Source organism: Artemia sp. Qi Xiang Cuo, chromosome 14, assembly GCF_049724085.1.
Source record: "Artemia sp. Qi Xiang Cuo chromosome 14, ASM4972408v1, whole genome shotgun sequence".
In the NCBI taxonomy this organism is placed as follows: domain Eukaryota; kingdom Metazoa; phylum Arthropoda; class Branchiopoda; order Anostraca; family Artemiidae; genus Artemia; species Artemia sp. Qi Xiang Cuo.
The window spans coordinates 59,352,432-59,369,593 of NC_142807.1; the positions used below are offsets into that span (position 1 = coordinate 59,352,432).

The 17,162-nt window shown below is 35.9% G+C and overlaps 1 protein-coding gene across 1 annotated transcript in view; it reads left to right on the forward strand.

Moving 5' to 3' along the window:
- The window catches only part of LOC148944704 (uncharacterized), a 224,531-nt gene extending 208,843 nt beyond the window's left edge, over positions 1 to 15,688 (forward strand). The window contains exon 6 of the mRNA XM_089099698.1: positions 15,009 to 15,688. Coding sequence (XP_088955824.1) covers positions 15,009 to 15,209 — 201 coding nt within the window. The 3' untranslated portion in view covers positions 15,210 to 15,688. The remainder of the gene's footprint in view (positions 1 to 15,008) is intronic.
- The last annotated feature ends 1,474 nt before the right edge of the window (positions 15,689 to 17,162 follow it).

Consider the following 17,162-nt stretch of genomic DNA (forward strand, 5'->3'; position numbering starts at 1 on the left):
GAAATTTACTTTGGAAAGTATGTTTTTGTGTTAAGGTTTCGAAAAATTTTCACAGTATAGCTGATGATTAAAATGATCAGTACTTAAATTTTGGAAATTGGTTTATGAGGGACATTAAGAAAGGAACTTGCTCCAAAATGGTCTTTGAAAAGTATTTCTTGGTGTTGAGGTATCCAAAAAGCTGTAAAGTATAGTTGTGGGTGAAAAACATAAGTACTTCAAGCTGGAAAATGGGTGTTGGAGGGACATTAAGAAAATAACTTGCTCTGAAATGGTCTTTTATAAGTATTTCTTGGTGTTGAGATGAACAAAAATCAGTAAAGTAAATTATTTTATGAAAAAGATAAGTAATTCAAGTTGGAAAATGGGTTTAGTTGGGACATTAAGAAAATAACTTGCTCTGAAATGGTCTTTGAAAAGTATTTCTTAGTGTTGAGGTAACCAAAAAGCTGTAAAGTATAGTTGTGGTTGAAAAAGAAAAGTACTTCAAGTCTGAAAATGGGTTTAGGAGGGACATTAAGAAAGTAACTTGCTCTGAAATGGTCATTTTAAAAGTATTTCCTGTTGTTGAGGTATCCAAAAAGATGTAAAGTATGGTTTTGGGTTAAAAAGATAAGTACTTCAAGTTTGAACAGGAGTTTAGGAGGGACACTAAGAAAGTAACTTGCTCTGAAATGGTCTTTGAAAAGTATTTCTTGGTGTTGAGGTATCCTAAAAGCTGTAAAGTATATTTGGGTGAAAAAGATAAGTACTACAAGTTGGAAAATGGGTTTAGGAGGGACATTAAGAAAGTAACTTGCTCTGAAATGGTCTTTGAAAAGTATTTCTTGGTGTTGAGGTATCCAAATAGCTGCAAAGTATAGTTGTGAGTGAAAAAGATAAGTACTTCTTGTTTGAAAATGGATTTTGGAGGGAAAATAAGAAAGTAAAGAGCTCTTAAATTTTATTTTAAAAGTTTTTCTGTTTGTTGATGTATACATATAGATGCTTATTTGTTGGGATTTATAAAATTATAATAACAAATGTTCGGAAATAGGTTGATGGATGGAGGTACATAAATAAACTAGATCTTAATTTTTCTATGAAAATTATATATTTGTGTTGTGGTATCAGAAAAACTGTAAAGAAGATTTGTGGGTTAAAAAGATAATTACTTCAAGATGTAAAATTAGTGTAGGATGGACATTAAGAACTTAACTTGCTCTGATATGGTATTTGAAAATTATTTTTGGGTGTGGATGTATCAAAAAAGCAATAAAGTGTTCTTATTAATGAAAATCCAAAGAACTTCAAGTTGTAAAGTGTGTTAAAGAGGGAAATTAAGAAATTAACGTTATCTGAGAAGGTCATTGAAAAGAATCTCTTAGTGTTGAGGTATCCAAAAAGCTGTAAAGTATAGTTGTGGGTGAAATAGATAAGTACTTCAAGTTGGAAAATGGGTTTAGGAGGGACATTAAGAATGTAACTTGCTCTGAAATCGTCTTTGAAAAGTATTTCTTGGTGTTGAGGTATCCAAAAAGCTGTAAAATATAGTTGTGGGTGAAAAAGATAAGTACTTCAAGTTGGAAAATGGGTTAAGGAGGGACATTAAGAAAATAACTTGTTCTGAAAAGATATAATAAAGCCTTAAAAAAGTATTAAAAAATGGAGAGGGGACTTTTTGGAGGCCCGGTGGGGGAGGCATTAGGGGGTGTGGGGGGCCCTTGGGGGCCGGGTGGTCCTTTGGGGACCCGGGATGGGGTCCGGGGCCCTTGGGGGGCTGGGTGGTCCTTTCTGTCCCAGTTGATTACGTCATTCAATGCCCATAAATGGATTCCCGTCACTAGCTCCTGATAGGGTTCTACCGATTATGTAATCAATTTCTCGGGAATTCTCTCCCTTCGATTACGCAATCAATATATCTCTTCCCCACCTTCCCCTTAGAAACAAAAAATTAATTCCCCTTCCTTGAATCAATAATTCTCCTTAGAAACAACAAATTAATTCCCTTTCGTGAATCAATAATTTCCCTTAGAAACAACAAATTAATTCCCCTTTCTTGAATCAATAATTCCCCTTAGAAACAACAAATTAATTCCCCTTTCGTGTCAAATCAATCAACCATGACATCTTCTGTCACAAGTGATCTAACTGTTTCCTATTTCTGGAAACTCATAACATTCGCTCCGAGCATGCACTTGCCCAAAACAACAACAACAGCAGCAAATAAATCGACCTTTGGAAATTTAGCTCAATTGACCCACTTTGATTAACCACGTGTTCTCCCTAGGGAGGCTATGCCCATATTTGGTGTGCTGTCACGAGTATAAGATAGCTTTCTACTGTTCGCATTGATTGTTTATTTAATTTCTGTTCGTTTTAAGTTTCATTTATACTTTAATAGCAAAATATTTGTTTTCGTTTTAAGCTTGATCTTCATATTCAATCTAAGAATTACTCGCTTTAAGATCTATTTATTCATTTATATTATTACTTGTTGTATGTTTTTTGCTTTGATTGTTTATTTAATTTCTGTTCGTTTTGGGTTTCATTTATTCTTTAATAGTAATTTCTGGTGGTTTTGAGTTTGAATTATTACAGGTATTTGTATCTCCTGAGCTGAAGTTTAAAATGGCCTTTACTTTTCTTTGAAAAACTTATTTTTCGGAAAGTTTTTTTTTAATTAATAATAATAAAACATTGGAGCCGTATGGCCTTTACTATAGGCAACGCTACAGCGTTGCTTCTGATACCAGACAAATACATTAAAGTGATTAGTGCTATGTACGAGAATAATACTGCTGCGGTTAAGGTAGGAAATGAGGCTAGCAGCTGGTTTTGTATTAAATCAGGAGTTAAGCAGGGTTGTGTTCTGTCCCCCTTTATATGGATTATTTTGATGGACTTTGTCTTAAGGAGCACAGTAAAGGCAATGGGAGATCACAGAATCAAATGGAGAGTAAAAAGTCTCCTGGACTTGGATTATGCTGATGATTTAAGCATCCTAGATAAAAGTGTGAGCAAAATGAATGAACTCTTAGAGGTTTTGCGAGTTCAGGGTGCTAGAATTGGTTTGAAAATTAATGTTAGGAAGACTAAGTCACTAAGGCTAGGAATAAGGGAAGATGAAAAGGTGACGTTGGGTAATGAAAAGATTGATCTGGTGGGCAGCTTCACTTACCTTGGTAGTATTATTAGCAAAGATGGTGGGAGCAGTGAATATGTTAAAAATAGAATAGCCAAGGCTCAGGGTGTTTTTTCGCAGTTAAAAAAAAAAGTCTGGAAGAATAGGAAGATAAGTCTGAAAACCAAGATTAGAATACTAGAAGCTACAGTGATGACAGGGGTCAAATATGGCTCTGAAGCTTGGACGCTCCAAAAAGCGGATGAAGATTTGCTAGATGTTTTCCAGAGAAATTGCTTAAGGATTGTTCTGGGTAGCCGGCTGACTGACCGTATTTCAAACAATAGGCTATACGAAAAATGTGGTTCAATACCGCTCTCTAGGGCTATAATGAAAGAAAGGTTGAGGTGGCTAGGGCACGTTGTGCAGATGAAGGATGACAGATTGCCGAAGATTGTTCTTTTCGGACAACCATCTAGGGCTAAACGAAAAGCAGGTCGTCCCCGTCTGGGTTGGGAGGACGTCATAAAGAAAGATTTAAAGGAAATCGGAACTTCGTGGGCGGGTGTAAAAAGGGAGGCTTTGAATAGATTGGGGTGGAGGAGGAGCGTGCGTAGCTGTGTTGGCCTCAGGCGGCTTGGTGCTGCGGTGAGTTGTTAGTATAAGTAGTAGTTGTTTGGTAATCTCGTGTAATTACTACTGCTAAAAATTCCCCTGCCAACTTCCGAGTATATAATCATTCAGCTTCCTGCTGCAAATACTTATGTTCCCAAATAAATAAACGAGTATAATCAAACATTTATTTCCCCTTGACTTTTGTTATCGCATCAGTATCACTTTAACTGAAAATACTTCCTTATATTAGTTGCGTCACTCCCGTCAGTTTTTCTAGCTCTGTGATCGGTTTAGAAAGAGGGTGTGGTCTTGTTCGTCCACAGATTCTAGCCCTCTGGTTGGCTGTAATCTTTACTGGTAGTATCCCCTGTGATCTTGTACTGGCAGTGTTCTAGCTCATTGGAGGTCAATGATCTTGTACTGGTCGGATTCAATGGACTTGTGGCTGTGATGTCACTTTGCCCCGTGCAAAAATACTCCCTTCTACTTATCGCTTTTTGGAAAGCAGTAAAAAAAAATTTAGCGTAAAGAGCGAGGCATTGACTAGGGGCTGAATCCCCTCATATACCTAATAATTTCTGTTCGTTTTAAGTTTTAATGTTGTTAAGTTTTTAATTTAATCTCTGATCATTTTTAAAATAATGCTGGGAAATTTGGCGTCCACTTCATAGAAATGTTCCTTCCCCCAAGGAAACATCCTCCATGGAAATTTCCTCTCCCGTAACCCCCTCCTCCGACCACCCACCAGAAAAAAATCCCTCCTGCAATCGTCTGTATACTTCCCATTAACCAATACTATATGTAAACAATGGACAAAGTTCATAACTTTCAGCCCTTCCCCCGGGAACTATGGGGCATTAAGTTATCCTTAAAGACATATTTATTAGATTTTCGACAATGCTGAACAGAATGGTCATCTGAAAATTTTGATTGGTTGACTTCGGGAGAAAAATGAGCGTGGGAGGGGGCCAAGTTGCCCTCCAATTGTTCTCACTAAAAAGGGCACTAGAACTTCTATTTTCCATTCGAATGAGCCCTCTCACGATACTCTAGGACTAAAGGATCGATACGATCACCCCTTGAGAAAAAAAAACAAAAAAATACACATACTTGATCTTTCTTGTGGCAAAAATACAAAATTCCACTTTTTTGCAGATAGGAGCTTGAAACTTCTATAGCAGGGTTCTCTGATACGCTGAATCTGATTGTGTGATTTTCATCAAAGTCAATGACCTTTAGGGGCTCTTTTCCCCTTTTTTCGAAAATAAGGTAAATTTTCTCAGGTGTGTAACTTTTGATGGGTACGAATAAACTTGATGAAACTTATACATTTAAAATCAGCATAAAAATCTGATTCTTTTGATGTATCTACTGGTATAAAACTCCGTTTTTTAGAGTTTCGATTACTATTGAGCCGGGTCGCTCCTTACTTACAGTTCGTTACCACGAACTGTTTGAAACGCAACAGTTTTACCGACTCCTGCCATGATTTTACAGATGGTGCCATAATTTTCAATTTGGTTAAATAAAGAGCATGAACAGTGATATGACATGTACCGAAATCTCAATCTCGGTCGGTAAATACAGCGGTTTTACCGAATCATGCAGTAATATTACTTACCTTATTCAAAATGGACATTATGCTAATTATTGACGAAAATAGTCAGTGAAAATTACCAGGCAGTTGGTAAAATTCCTCGCTCCGCCCAAACATTTCGGGTAGTAACGACCATAATTATTAGCAATTCTTTTAATCATCTATATTTTTTCATGTGTCACTAATAAAGAAGATAGGTCACTACTCAAGATAGGTCATATCAATGAATCTCGTCCATAAAATGTCCAACCACTTTAACAATATTTTAAGCCTTCAATGTTAACTTTAGGCTGTAAATATAACCATAAAATTAACGGGCTCAATTTGTGTTAATATAGGGTCTAAGTTTTTGGCAGCTATATAACTTAAATTGTTTAAAAACTCATCTATAGTAACAATTATTCAAAATATTTCGCTCTTGACCAGAGGCTAAAAAAAAAAAAAAAAAAAAAAAAAAAAAAAAAAAAAACCGTAAGCTATTCGTTGCAACAGACAATGCTGGAATAGTACCGATTGGAATATCTTTGCATTGTAAAATACCGATAAGCAAAAAAGCGGCGCTGATTTGTGAGCTTGACCTTAGTGGTCTGACAGTTTGGATCTTTATGAGCGAAGACTCGTGCCACGTGGATCAAATTTATGGTAGTACAGAAGGCTATCTGAAAACATTATCGGTCTGCATTTGGTTTTCACCCTGTCTTTAGGTTTTATTTAGACGGTAAGTGTAAACGTGTCCAACCTCTAGGATATGATGTTTCAAGAAGTGTATATTGTGGTCTCTTATTCTGCGATGGTTCCTTCCAGGTACGTAAGCAGGAACTGATTTCAAGGGGAGGGGTTAGTTCTAAGAATCGGGAGAGCAGGTCAATTATACATGATACATCTTTTGATATAAGGGGGACAAAATCTCCTCAACTCTTTATCTTGGTCACTTGAGTTGGATTAAGAGGATTATCTTCTGCTACATTGAAAGACTGGTAACCTTGTGGTCTCTTTTTCTGCGAGGGGTCCTTCCAGGCATGTAAGCAGGAACTGATTTAAAGGGGAGGGGCTAGTTCAAAGGATCGAAAAAGCAGGTGAATTATACGTGAAACATCTGTTGACAGAAGGGGGAAACATTCCCCTCAACTGTATATCTGGGTCATTTGGGTTGGATTAAAAGGATTACCTTCTGCTACATTGAAAGACTGGTAACCTTGTGGTCTCTTTTTCTGCGAGGGGTCCTTCCAGGTATGTAAGCAGGAGCTGATTTAAAGGAAATGGGGTTAAATGGGGAAAATGGGGAAAAGGCAGGAAATGGGGTTAGTAGCTGGTTTCGTATTAAATTAAGAGTTAAGCAGGGTTGCCTTCTATCTCCATTTATATGGATCATTTTGATGGACTTTGTCCTAAGAACTACAGCGAAGGCAATTTGAGAACACGGAATCAATTAGGGATGTAAAACTCCCCTAGATTTTAAACCTATCATTATGCTAATGATTTGAGCATCCTAGATGAAAATGACAGAAAAATAAATAAAATTTTTAGAGGTTTTGAGGGTTCAGGGTGCAAGAAAAGGTTCAAAATTATTGTTAAAAAGACTAAGTTGCTAAGACTATTAACAAGAGAAAGTGAAGAGATAATGTTGGGGAACGAGAACGTCGATCAAGTGGACACTACTCACCTAGGTAGTATTATTAGTAAAGACGGTGGGTGCATTGAAAATGTTAAAAGCAGTACAGCCTAGGTCCAGGGTGTTTTTTGACAGTTTAAAAAAGTTTGGAAGATAAGTCTGCGAACCAAGATTAGAATATTGGAAGCTGCAGTGATGACAGTGGTCAAGTATGGTTCTGAAGCGTGGGCGCTCTGAAAGAGGGAGGAGAATTTGCTACGGATTATTGTGTGGTTCAGGTACACGACTGACTTCCCGTATCTCAAACATTAACCTCTACAAAAAATGTGGTTCTTCAATACCCCTTTCTAGTTCTAAAATGAGAGAAAGGTTGAGCTGACTAGGATACTTTCTGCGGATCATGGATGACAGATTGCCCAAGATCGTCTTTGTTGGCCAACCGCCTAGGGCCAAACGAAAAACAGGTCGTCCCCAAATAGGGTGGGAGGATATCGCGAGGAAAGATTTAGATAGTAAGGAAAGAAGGAGGGAGGCTCTGACTATGTTGGCATGGAGGAGGAGTATGCGTAGCTGGGCTTGCCTCAGGAAACTTGGTGCTGTGGTGAGTTGTTAGTAGTAGCAGTAGATTAATAGATCTATGTACACATAGATAGAAATGCTTAGATAGGAGATATATGTTAGTTGTAGTTATGTTAATTCGATTCCAAAAATCACGCCCCAACTGCACCTTCACTTGACAAAGCCTTCTTATTATTAATGAACGGATTTTCTACTCAAGGCTGTATTTAGAATTTAGTTTGGGGGTGGAGAGGGTAGGCTTTACTGTGGAATTTTGTTCACATTAGCTACTTAACTATGGAAAACAATTCGAAACGGATCAAAATGTTACTTTATTGAGACGTAAAAATATAATAAATTTGATGGGCTGTCGACAAGGGAGAATTTGCAAAATTTCTTTGAAGTACATTTTTCATTGTTTATTATTATCAAACAGTTCGTGTAACGAACTGTAAGTAAGGAGCGACCTGGCTCAATAGTAACCGAAACTCTAAAAAATGGAATTTTGACACCAACAGATACATCAAAAGAATCAAATTTTTATGCTGATTTCAAATACATAGATTTCATCAAGTTTAGTTTAACCCTTCAAAAGTTACTCGTCTGAGAAAATTTGCCTTATTTTCAAAAAAAGGGGGAAACACCCGTCATAAAACTTTAATGAAAATCACACCATCGCATTCAGCGTATCAGAGAACCCTACTATAGAAGTTTCAAGCTCCTATCCGCAAAAATCTGGAATTTTGTATTTTTTTTGCCAGACGGATACGTTTTTTTTTCTTTTTTTTTTTTTTTTTTTCCCAGGGGTGATCATATCGAATCAGTGGTCCTAGAATATCGCAGGAGGACTCATTCGAAAGGAAATTAAAAGTTTTAGTGCCCTTTTTAAGTGAACAAAAAATATAGAGGGCAACTAGGCCCCCTCCATGGCTAATTTTTTCTCCAAAGTCACCCGATCAAAATTTTGAGATAGCCATTTTGTTCAGCATGGTTGAAAAATACATTAACTATGTCTTTGAGGATGACCTAATCCCCCACAGTCCCCGGGGGGTTTGCGTGAGAGGATCTTTTCATGAAGAAAGTTTTCATGGGGGATGAGACATTGCTATGAAGGGGGTGCCGGATTTCCCAGCATTAAAAAAAACGATCAGAAATTAAATAATAAAAAAAACAATATTTTCCACTGAAAGTAAGGAGCAACATCAAAATTTAAAAAGAACAGAAATTATTATGTATATGATAGGGTTCGCCCCCTAGTCATTACCTCGCTCTTTACGCTAAATTTTTTTTATGTACTTTCATCAGAGCTATTTATTCTAATTAACGGCCTTTTTGATTAAGAGGTCATTCTTAAAGAATTGGAACAAATTTTGAACTGTAGTATAAAGAGCGAGGTATTGACTAGGGGATGAACCCCCTAATATAAGTAATAAAAATATATGAATATAGAAGTTTGTTGCGTAAGTTAATTCGTAAGCAACGACAGTACAAAATTTTGAGAAAGCCATTTAGCCAAAAAAGTGAAATTAATATGTAAATTTCGTTTTAATTATTCATTTACGGTGACCGAAAATCAAAGTTACATTAATTCAAAAACGTTCAGAAATTGAATAAAAAAAAAACAAGTGTTTTTAACTGAAAGTAAGGAGCGACATTAAAACTTAACACGAACAGAAATTATTCCGTTTATGAAAGGGGCTGTCACCTCCTCAACGCCTCGCTCTTTACGCTAAAGTTTGACTCTGTGCGACAACTTTTTTTTTAAACTAAAAAACTTTAGCGTAAAGAGCGAGGCGTTGAGGACGGGACATCTCCTTTCATATACGGGATAATTTCTGTTCGTTTTAAGTTTTAATGTTACTCCTTACTTTATTTAATATGATTAAAGGTTAGCTGAACAGTTAATTCACCTTTTAAATCAACTTATTTAGATTTTCAACTACCAACAAGAGTAGAATTCCTCAAGTTTGGGCAGTTGCTTAGAAAATTGCCAAAGTCAAAGTTGGCATCTAATTCTAAACCGCGCTGACGAGCAAATTTTGCTCCTGTGTGAACTTAAAGTAAGAGTTTAATTTTTGGGCACAAGCTCATTTGGCACAAGTATATATTTCGCTATAGTTCGATCAGATATTACACACATTTTTAGAAATTGACCAAAAAATAAAAAGATGTTGCGTATTTTAGAGAAAAATCTAAAAATTCGATTTTTAGAAAAATTCTAGTTCTATTTTTATCTATTTTAAAAAACAATTCAAAAATTCTATCTTCAGACTCAACTAAGGTTTAATTTGTTTAAGAAAGTGGATTGAAGCAACCGATCGAACGCAATTCGTTTAACCCTTCATTCACACATACTGCGTTTTGCAAATTGTGGACGAATTTTTTTTACCAGCCTTCTTGCGGAAAAACGCAAGTCCGCATGTGTTCAAACTTTCCAACGTACGAGAGAAAACGCGCTCAAGAATCAAATGAATAGCTGATTGTTCAATTGTTTAAATTCCATAACCTGTAAATTGTGATTTTTTTCTTAAGGCTAGCACAGTGGTTGGAAAAATCACTGACAAAAGGTAAAAAACGTTTACAAATAAGGTCACTTAACGCCTCCTGAATTATCGTGCTGAATCCTAACTAAGGAACGTACACATTTCATTTTCTAACTAAGGATAATTCTATGATTCTAACTAAGGAAAGGACACGTTTTATTTTCCTGGGAGAAACTTTAAAAGATCATTTCGAATTCTGGTCCAATTTTGCATGACCGGTGTCTAATTCAGGCATCAAACCGGCCCGTAAATACGTCATTAAAAGATTGTTTTCCTAACTGCATCAGGTGGAGGCAAGCACTCGGGAGTCTATTTAGGGAAAGGACAGATAACGAAAGAAATTTACCAAGAGTTAAATTATCTGAGCAGTAGGTACAAGCACAAAATAGCAGCATTTTGTCAACACCAACATTTGTTTGTGCTAGGTGAGTGTTTCAGAAGGAATCTAAACCCAGAATGAGGACCAGGAAGGAGTTTCCAGTCTCCACCTTTTCCTGTCCTGACTTGAAAAAAAAAGTTTCGGTTAGAGTCTGATTCCCCTATACAATATGGCGTAGACCTGGACATGGTAGTTCCCATAAGGTATGCCATTTTCTAAGGTATTGAAAAAAAATATTCCTGAGTATTTTGAGGGAGGGGTGGCAGGTCCGACCTTCCCATACTTACGTACCTTTTTGGTGGTCATGTTTGTTAGTTACGGCTTTCTTGTAAATAACATAACCAAGGCCGCATCGAAGGTTTTGTTCAAGGGGACAATTTTTTTTAGAGAGGGGGGGGGGCACAAAAAAATAAAAACATCAAAAGTTGTTAATATACATATTTTATGTTTTTACGAGTCTGAGAAACATTTCAGGGGTGGGGGGTTGAAGCCCCTACCCCCTGGATACCGCCTTGGTGGCAACATATTTTAAAGCCAAATTGTTGACAAATACAATCCTTCTAATTTACTGAAGTATGGGATGATTCAGTCCATGAACAAGCAATGTACTACCATTTCAACAATTTTTCTTCTTATTTTTTTTTAAAGAATTTTCACAATATATCATCTCTGACATGATGAAGGGGTATCTATCAAAAACCCAAATATCTTTGATTTTTTTTTTTTTTTTTTTTTTTTTATTCTTTACCAGTCACATATTGCTGCAATAAGTTATGCTGTCGGTTTCATAATTACTAGCTACGCCGACATAGCTTGATTTGATTCAGGCTTGTTCCGCTAATTTCCCTCCTTCGGTTTCTCATACCACCAAAGATGAAACTTAAGGGTTAAATACCAGATGTGAAGCGACATTTGGATTCAAATCCCTGTCAACGGAGCGACTTTTGGCAAATATAAAGCGGCACTTACAAAATTGCAGGGATACATAATGCCATTTATCTTACCTTTGTTTATGTTTCTAAGAATATAATCAAATATAACAAATGGACATAAGTGTAAGTAAGTAATGAAAGGTATATCGTGTCTTTATAAAAAGGCTGTCATAAAGATCAATTGGGAACAAGGCAATGATGTCAATTCATGAAAATTTAGTTAGGGAGACGGGAGCAAAATAGGGCCGTTTTTTACAACTAAGATCTTACATCTAAGATCTTTCATCTTTCTGCAAAAATGATCGTTTTTTCAACCATATAGAACAATGATGAGAGAACTTTGATGATCTACTCATCATTGTTCTCAGACCGCTGATCAGAGCAGAATGATGAAAAATGTTTGCATAAAAACGACGAAAGATGTAAGATCTTAGTTCAAATATTTCACTTTTAAGCGTTTTCTGACAAAAGATGTAGGATCTTAGCACATTGATGAGTGAAAAAACCTGGGGGGGGGGGAATTTGAGTTTTTTTCAATGAAAGTACCAAAAATAGCATTTTATTAATGAAAAACCCTCCGAAGAAGTTGTTTTCCTAAGATTTTTTTTGGGGGGGGGAGCCCCCTCCCCAATTTACGCCACTGGAACCAGGTTCATTCGTAAGGAGAAGAAAGGAGAAAACTTTTGAGTATATTCTGTTCTAGAACCATAAGACTTTAAAAGTTTCTTGAAACCTACATTGTTTATTATAGAATTGTGAAATACGGAGGGAAGGGAAATAAAAATTTCGGAATCTAGAGGGAGGGATTTTTGTTGTTTTTCAATATTTCAATGGAAAATACTAAAATAAGTATTTTTCAAAATCTGGGGGAATTTAGAATGGAGGGAAGTGATTGTCCACTGCCTAATTGACATCATTGTCCATCACTCTTCATGCATAAAACGTGACCTAACCATCTTGACATTTCTTTCATTATAGCACAAGGAAGTAGGATCGAAACCACATTTTTCATAAGGGACACTTCTTTGATTTACGGTCATTCAAAACAATACCTACAACTCCCTACGGCTTAGACAATTTCTCAGGAAAAAATATAGCATGTCATCGCGACATTCCGAAGCACCCTCATTTCAGAGCCATCTCTAACCACAGTCATTACAGCGGCTACTAGCATCCTAATCTTTGTTTTGAAATTTACCACATTATTCTTTCACACTTTTTTAAGGGCAGTTTTAGCGAGGTACTCGGAAACACTTTCCTACTCGGTCACATTTCTTAAAACCGCTGTAACTATGTTGAAAACCGCTGTAAAGCGAAAATGGGAAAGTGGAAACCGAAGACGACGCTTAGAGCATGAAAGCTAGTGAAATACATCTGCTACGGCTATCTAGCTTACCTACACTTTAAAACAGGAACTGGTCCTCTTCATTTGTGCCACTAAAATTTGCCTTCACAAATGTTCTTCCATTTTCTTCCGCCTGTTTGAAAATTACGCAAGAAACGGGGTTTTCAGCTGTACTTTCCACGACCTATCTGGATTCCGAAAAAGGAGAAAGCGCTTCTAAGTTGCGAAAACCCGAATGGAAAATTATTATCTTCAGTTCATTCATCATCACTACTAATAACATTACATAGCAGTGTTACCAGATGTCTGGTTTAAAGTTGCGCCACCATAAAAGTAAAAATACCCTGAAATCGCTATTTTTTCAGTGAAAATGCACTGAATGAACGATTTTTCCAAGAAAAGGTGTCGATTTGTGAAATTGAAAGCGCAGCCGCCACAAAAAATGACCGAAATGACGCAAATGCGCCCCACGCCCCATCTGGCAACTCTACTATATAGGAAACCGAGGCCATCCATTCGCTTAACCTTTTTAATACAGTTAACCATTTCATCTTCTTCGTCTTCATTTATTCCTAAATTATGCAAGTTGGTTCTTTCAACATTGATGTTCAAACCTAAGAGGGTTTTATTTTAAAGTAACAGAGAGTTTACTTGTAGGAGATGCTGTGATTGAAAAACTTTTTTTTGTTCTTTAAAATTTCACAGAAAAGAACCACTTAGGTTTGTGCTCTTTTTACCAACTAAATATATGACATGACAACAACGGATGAATACAACAAAGGGTTAAAGAAACTGGGATAATTTGGCTACCCTTTCTGACATACGCTTAAGGAATAATGCTTTTCGCACAAAAAGAAGAAGAAAGAAATGTGACAGTTGGTGTAAAAAAATAGCTAAAATGTAAGGATATCATGTAAGGATATTTAATCTAGATAATTGGAAGCTTAAAGTTCGCCCCTGGCCACTTCAGTATCTCGTACGTACATGATTTGAGACAGAAATTGGTCCATATCCCCCCCCAACTCAATTCCCTTCCTGAATTTTAGTAGAAAAGTGGATATATTCCTCCTTGATTTAAGTAGCTCGTACAAGAATTTTATATGTGGATGGCTGGACGCAAAATAAGGGGTCATGTTTCTTCGACGCCGCACAGTCCCCCTCCAGTATAATATTTTCAGTGTAAAGGTTGGCATGTTTTTTTTTCACCAACCGGCCTTCTCTATCTTTTGCCCGGAAGCAGTCAAATCCACTTTAAACTTATTTGGGTTGGTAAATTGTGCTAAGGGAACAAAATGGATAGATTCGCACCTATCTTCTGTATTAAAGTGACTTAATTCATTGAAAACTGGTAGGAAGGTACCTACAGCCTAGGAGACCTGAAAAATGATTTTAGACTTTTTGACCTTTACTTCCCATGCCTTAGGTTTCTTTTTGTTCGGGGAATCTCTATCCTCGAGGGGGACTTGTAAGCAAAAATCGCAAAGCATGGAATTTTTAAGGGAAAAGGGTTACACAATTATGCTAACTGGTCTACCTTTTATTCCTTTTGGATACATTTTGGGGCAATGAAAATTCGTCTTCATACAAATGGCTACGCAACAACCATAAATAAACATCAACAAGCCCGTATCCAGATGTTTGACTCGTAAAAACGCAATAAAAATGAATATAAAAAATTCTGCGTTTTTTGAAGGCTTTTTTTGTAAACTTCATCGAGACGGAACCGAAGTGGCCCTTGCTCCATTTGCGAAACCAGCCGAAGTTGTTACAATAATTTAGGTTTAACAATCAAGGTAAATGTGGCCTTATAGCCCCTTTGAAGTATTTCCTGTCACTGTTCATCATTTTGGAACACTAAAGTCTTTCTGAATTCAATTTGAGACGATGTTTTTTTTATATAGAGTATTGAAATTGGTTGTTTTAGAGTGGAGTTACCCCTGCCGAAAGTGGTGCCAATTGAAAGGGCAGGGGTGAAGTCACCCCTTAGATTTTGAATAAAAATTTCTTTTGGGGTATTCTCATTAAAAAAAAAAACAATGTTCCCTCATTTTTTAAGAACCGTTTTTTCCATTTCAACTGTTTTTTTCAATTAAGAACCGTTTTTTTTCAATTAAACCGTTTTTTCATTAAGAACCATTTTTTTTTCAATTAAAAAGAGAAAACCCCCGCCCTACCTATTGTTTTCGAGAACTGGTGTCCCTACCTCAGCAACGCTCTAGGGCCAGATTTCGAATGCATTTATGGTCCATCTAAGCAGGATAAAGATTGACTAATTTCGAAATTCAAGTTATACAGTAACAAGTAAGTAATCAAATTAATTTCAGGTTCCGTACCCCGTTGAGCCAGGAAAGAATTTGGCAAGTGACAAGGAATGTACAGCAAGTGAATACGTCATTAACGTACTTGATGCTAATTTAAGTAGATCAATTTCAGATGAAAGAGATGAAGAATGCACCTGGGTCGTTCCAATCGAAGAAGTCTGCTCAACTAAAAACCGTGATAATGTAGAAGATACTAAACTCTGAAAACAAAAGGCAATAATTTCAAACTCATATAAAACCAGTGACGAGTTGAAAGGCTTTATTGGACATCGCAGTGTGGAACTCCATTATGGTGCCAATTCTTAAAGACATTAAGAAAAAAGCAAAAATATTCCATTATCTCTTTCTCTTGGTGAAAGCTATGTTGAAATTGTACTTGAAAAATAATTTATTGGGAATGTCCTGAAATTAAAGAACGTTTTAGTGCAACAAATTATGAGTGGAATTTGAAAACGAGTTACGTAATATTCACCCAAAGACTACACCTGCAGCGTTGCCACATCGCTGCTGCTAAAAAAAAGACAATAAAATCAATTCCCTATTATTTTTGAGAGCTCGTTCGACTTGATTCCTTCTTACAGACGAAAATGGTTAATTTTATTATTTTTATTATTGTTTAATTATTATATATTAAACTATTAATTAAAATTAAACTATTAATTAAAATAATTAATTATTTTAATTATTTTTTATTTTTATTATTTTTATTATTGTTTAATTATTGTTTATATTATTGTATAATAGTTTAATTTTATTATTATTTAATGGTTAATTTTAATGAGTCTAGCTCTTCTCGTACATTATTATTTTTCTGGTTGTAAGAAAGTTGCAGGCATGGAAGATGGCACCCGAAGGTATACTTTATCCCCATTAGTTTTGTTTGTACACGAGTCGGCACCAGAGCCACTAAAGCCCTGAAAACTCACCTAGTTTTTTGTTGGTGCAAAACCTTTGTTGGTGCACTCGTCCGTGGTTGCCTTTGTTGGTTACGTCCGTGGTTACGTCCGTGTAAACCTTTGTTGGTGCACTCGTCCGTGGTATTCAACTAGCCTCTATTTTTACTTAATTGTGTCTGAGCATTATATAGTAAAAAAAAAAATCTTTTCCAAGAAAACTATAAAATAAATGTCTTTTAAACATGGAACCTACGCTAACTAACTGAAACTTTGATTTTAACGTACTATCTATATTTTATTTGTCTTTTCTATATCTTTTTCTTTTTTTCTATTTCTTTATTATTATGCTTTACCTTCAAATTTTATACCAAACTTTTCTATTTGTCATTCAGAAGCATCTGCCTCCTAGAAACTGCTTCGATTTTGAGTAAAGAAGAAATTCGTTAGATATCAACGTTTTGTGAAGTAAAATTGATGGTGAACAGAGAAAATTTTGTTTTCTAAGTAAACTGAGTTCTACTGAGTGATTAGAGCTCAAGGTTTATGTTCCCTTAAAAAATACAGTTCTGATAGGCTCCAACCGCCCCTAAAAAAATAAACACACATTCATAATCTTTATTCTGGCGAAAAAAAAATTGCAAAATTCCATATTTTTGCAGATAGCAACTTGAAATATGTACAATAGGGTTTTCCTGTATGTTGAATCTGATGATAAGATTTTCATGAAGATTCCTTGATATTTTGGGGGTGTTTCCCTTTTTTTTCGTAGAAAATCAGGCAAAATTTCTCGGACTCGTAGCTTTTGATGGGAAACATTAAACTTATTGTATTTTATATATTTGAAATCAATATAAAAACTAATTCTTTTAATATATTGATTATTATCAAAATTCCTTTTTTTTAGAGGTTCAGTTGTTATTAGGCCAAGTCACTGCTTACTTACTGTTCGTTACCACGAAGTCTTTGACACCGTAGGGTTGCAAACAAATAAAATAGGAAAAACGTGTAAAGAGAACATAAACCTTAAAGTGATAGTTATTTTTAAATTTACCAGTAGCCTAAATACATCTAAGTATTTCTTGGTCTGAGGCCACCTTTAGTCAGTGACACTCTTGTAGTATTTCTAGTTATAAAGTTGCGTGCTTTAAGTGTTATAGTTTTGGGCTTTTAAAAGATGCTTTGAACCAATTTCTAGAGAGCAATTTAGAAAAAAGTAGTAACAAAACTAAAGTCCCATGGGTTTTAAGTTTTCAACAGTACA